Consider the following 3,315-nt stretch of genomic DNA (forward strand, 5'->3'; position numbering starts at 1 on the left):
TCATTTTCTCCCTACTAATTTCCTTAGGGCAGCTTTCACTTCCTTGTTCCTCAGACTATATATGAAGGGGTTGAACATTGGAGTCACAATGGTGTAGAACAGTGAGAGCAGTTTGTCCGTGTCCACTGACTCCTTTGACTTTGGTTCTAAATACACAATCATGCCAGAGCCATAGAACAGAGTCACCACAATGAGGTGTGAGGAGCAGGTGGAGAAGGCCTTGTGCCGGCCCACGGCTGACGGCATCTTCAAAATCGTCCTGACGATTTTAATATAAGAAATAACTATCAAGAAAAAGGGGATGATTAGGAATAGCAGGACTGCCATGATGATAACCATTTTATTCCTGTAGGTGTCCACGCAGGACAGCTCCAGCACAGGGGGGACATCACAGAAGATATGGTTAATTTCATGAGACCCACAGAAGGGCAAAGAAAACACCGAATACGTCTGCCCAAAATGTAGCAGGATGCTGACAAGCCAGGACCCACATACCATTGTAGCACAAAACTCCCTGTTCATAATGTGTGTGTAATGCAGGGGGTTACATATGGCCACGTAACGGTCATAGGCCATGGCTGTCAGAAGAAAACACTCTGTGCCAGCTAGTAAAAGGAAGAAATACGTCTGGGCAGCACAGCCGATGAATGAGATACTTCCATCCTCTGCCAGGCAACTAGCCGCCATCTTGGGCAGGATGACAGAGGAGTAGCAGATCTCCACAAAGGACAAGTTCCTGAGGAAGAAATACATGGGGGTTTGAAGGGCAGAGTCCAGCACTGTGACCAAGACAATGACACCATTCCCGAGCAGGATCACCATGTAGATGACCAGGAAGACCACAAAGAGCAAACTCTGCAGGTTTGTGAGGTTGGAGAAGCCCAAGAGGATGAAGCCAAGTGTTGTGGTGTGATTTCCACTCGCCATTGGATGGGTGCATTGAATCCTGAAAGACGCTAAAGGCAAAGGACAAGGCATGTCACCTAGAGTGCAGGCACATAACGGTCTCTCACAGACATGAAATCAGGCATCTCAGCTGTCAGCAATAGAAACCTGCATAGATACCCACACCCTTATGACTGTGACAGTGATGTATTCCGTCTCATGTACGTATGGGAGCATGGTGAAATTGCTGCCCCAGCATGCCCACTTCTGGCTGGTTGTGGCAGCTTCTGCCTTGGTTTTCCCCACTGTCCTTTAGCCTCCAGCCACAAGAGTGTCCCAGCCTTTCATGTTTCACAGTCCTTCACCCAAAGTCCAACAGAAATGTCTATTAACCAGACCTGCAGCCCGGCTGTGTTCAGCTGGCAGTCACCTTGTCACAGCTGTGCCTCTACTGTTCTAGCCAGATCCCCGGCACATTCCTCCATCTGAAGGGGTCCACGCAGGCCACAGCTCTTTGGGGCACCTGAGTCCACTCCGGCTGCTAGCTGACCCCTGCAGTGACCGCTCTGCTCTACTCTTCTTTCAGGCTGCTTCCCAGAGAGAGGGAACTCTCTTCTCCTCTCCGCTCACTCTCTATTCCCCAGCTGGGCTCCCCCTGCTTGGCTTGATCTTTAACTAGACCTCGCCTATCCTAGGTGAGAGCAGGCAGAGTCATTGGCCCCTTAGACCCATTTTAACCCATTCCCAACATGCGTGGGGTGAGAGCGCCCCATCACAGGCAGTATGATCAGAACAGCTTCTCTGCTTGTCAAAGGCCTTGTCCTGTGACAGGTAACACAGGTGATCTTTGAGCTTCAGAGCCTGAGGCCTGGGATTTCAGAGCAGGATGAATTTGGGGGGAAGGGTCACCTAAGGCTGGCTGACATTTTTTCAACCAAAAATTGAAAAATGAGATATTGACAAAAAGTCAGTGGAAAAAAGTTTTTATTCTTTAAAAAGAAGAAAAAGTTGGGAGGTAAAACACGTCCCCATGTTTTAAAACTCCCCTGTCCCACTGGAAAAGTGTTTAAAAATGTTAACAAGTAAGAAAGAAGCTGCTTTCTCTCCTATTTTAAACCTTTAAAAAGCCTCACCCCCCTGTTAGATACTGAGGGGAGAACAAGGAAATAGATAAAAACAGGAAAGAAAGTGAGTTTTCCCCATTTTCTCTCATTTTTTTTCTTTCACTGGAAAAAATATTTTTTTAAACACACAAACAAGTGCTAGAAATTAAAGAGAAGGGCCACTGGCCGCAGAGTCCAGATCCAGTTTTTGGTGGTTTCTGGTTTGTCCTGTTATCGGACTAGAAACCATCTTACCCATGAACTCCAAAGCCTGGCACCAGAACCTTCAGCACCTTTATCGCTCCCCTCAGTCCAGGAATATCTTAGCAGAAGCCCTTAGCCTTTGCCCTGACCTCCCTGCTTCTTTCTACCAGCTCCCTGAGGAATACCCCAGTGTCAACTGCACCCAACTCCTTCTAACACAAGGAGAAGGAACCCATGTACGGTAATATTGGCTATGAACAGTCTGTAGCCAGGAATAGTTTATTTGACTGAAAATCCAGCTCTGGTGTTCAGGCCTGATTCCACAGACACTTATCACCAAGGTATAGTGCTTACTACCATGACCAGGTCCATTCAAAGAGGCCTAAAGTGGACAGGTAGCAGCACCTAGTGAAATTCAATTAGATTTGGGTTCCCAACCCACTTAGAATCCTTTAAAAATCCCAACCCAGACATCTGCCACTCATCCCTCTAGCGAGTGGCACCTAACTCCAGGAAGAGTCCCACAGAATGGGTATTCCTACTTGGAGATTAAGGCACTACACTGTGAGAGGGAGAACGGCACATTCTGGCCCTTGATGAATTTAAAGTAGAACCATCTTTATAAGAATTAATTAACTGAAGCTGAAAATGAGAGAGGTTTCAATAAATAAAAATGTAGATGTTATTTAAGAAGCTACAGAGAAGCTGGGACTCTGAAAGCAAAGGGATAGGATGAAAAGTGCTGAAGGCAAATCCAAACAATAGGGAAAAATCAATGGAGGAAAATATCAGAACTTCAAAACAGTGAAAGTTTTAAATAAAATATACCTTTTTCTTAAAGATTTTGTAAAAATGTTTTGCTCAGCTCATAGAAGGGTTGGTATTTTTCAAAAATGTGAAATTTTGACCAAAAGAAAATTAAAATATAATGTTTGCATTTTTCACCAGTCCCAGGTTTTTGTTTTCAAATTGAATACAGGTCTGGGAAAATGAATAATTTGTTTCTCTCATCCTCCATTGAATCCTGTCACTGCTAACAGACATGAGTAATATTATTCACTAGTGTAAGCTGGCTGACTCCTGAAGTATCAATAACCACGGGATTTTTGTTGTTTTAGGAGCA

The 3,315-nt window shown here is 45.1% G+C and overlaps 1 protein-coding gene across 1 annotated transcript; it reads right to left on the reverse strand.

Moving 5' to 3' along the window:
• Nucleotides 1-927, reverse strand: LOC115635099 (olfactory receptor 10A7-like). The gene has a single exon (XM_030533384.1). It carries the CDS (start codon nt 925-927, stop codon nt 1-3), a length of 927 nt encoding a protein of 308 aa, XP_030389244.1.
• Between the last annotated feature and the right edge of the window lie 2,388 nt (nt 928-3,315).

The sequence above is a fragment of the Gopherus evgoodei genome, chromosome 14, assembly GCF_007399415.2.
Source record: "Gopherus evgoodei ecotype Sinaloan lineage chromosome 14, rGopEvg1_v1.p, whole genome shotgun sequence".
In the NCBI taxonomy this organism is placed as follows: domain Eukaryota; kingdom Metazoa; phylum Chordata; order Testudines; family Testudinidae; genus Gopherus; species Gopherus evgoodei.

Excerpts from the sequence above, each read along its gene's own strand:
- LOC115635099 (XM_030533384.1), bottom strand. The coding sequence starts at position 927 with ATGGCGAGTGGAAATCACACCACAACACTTGGCTTCATCCTCTTGGGC.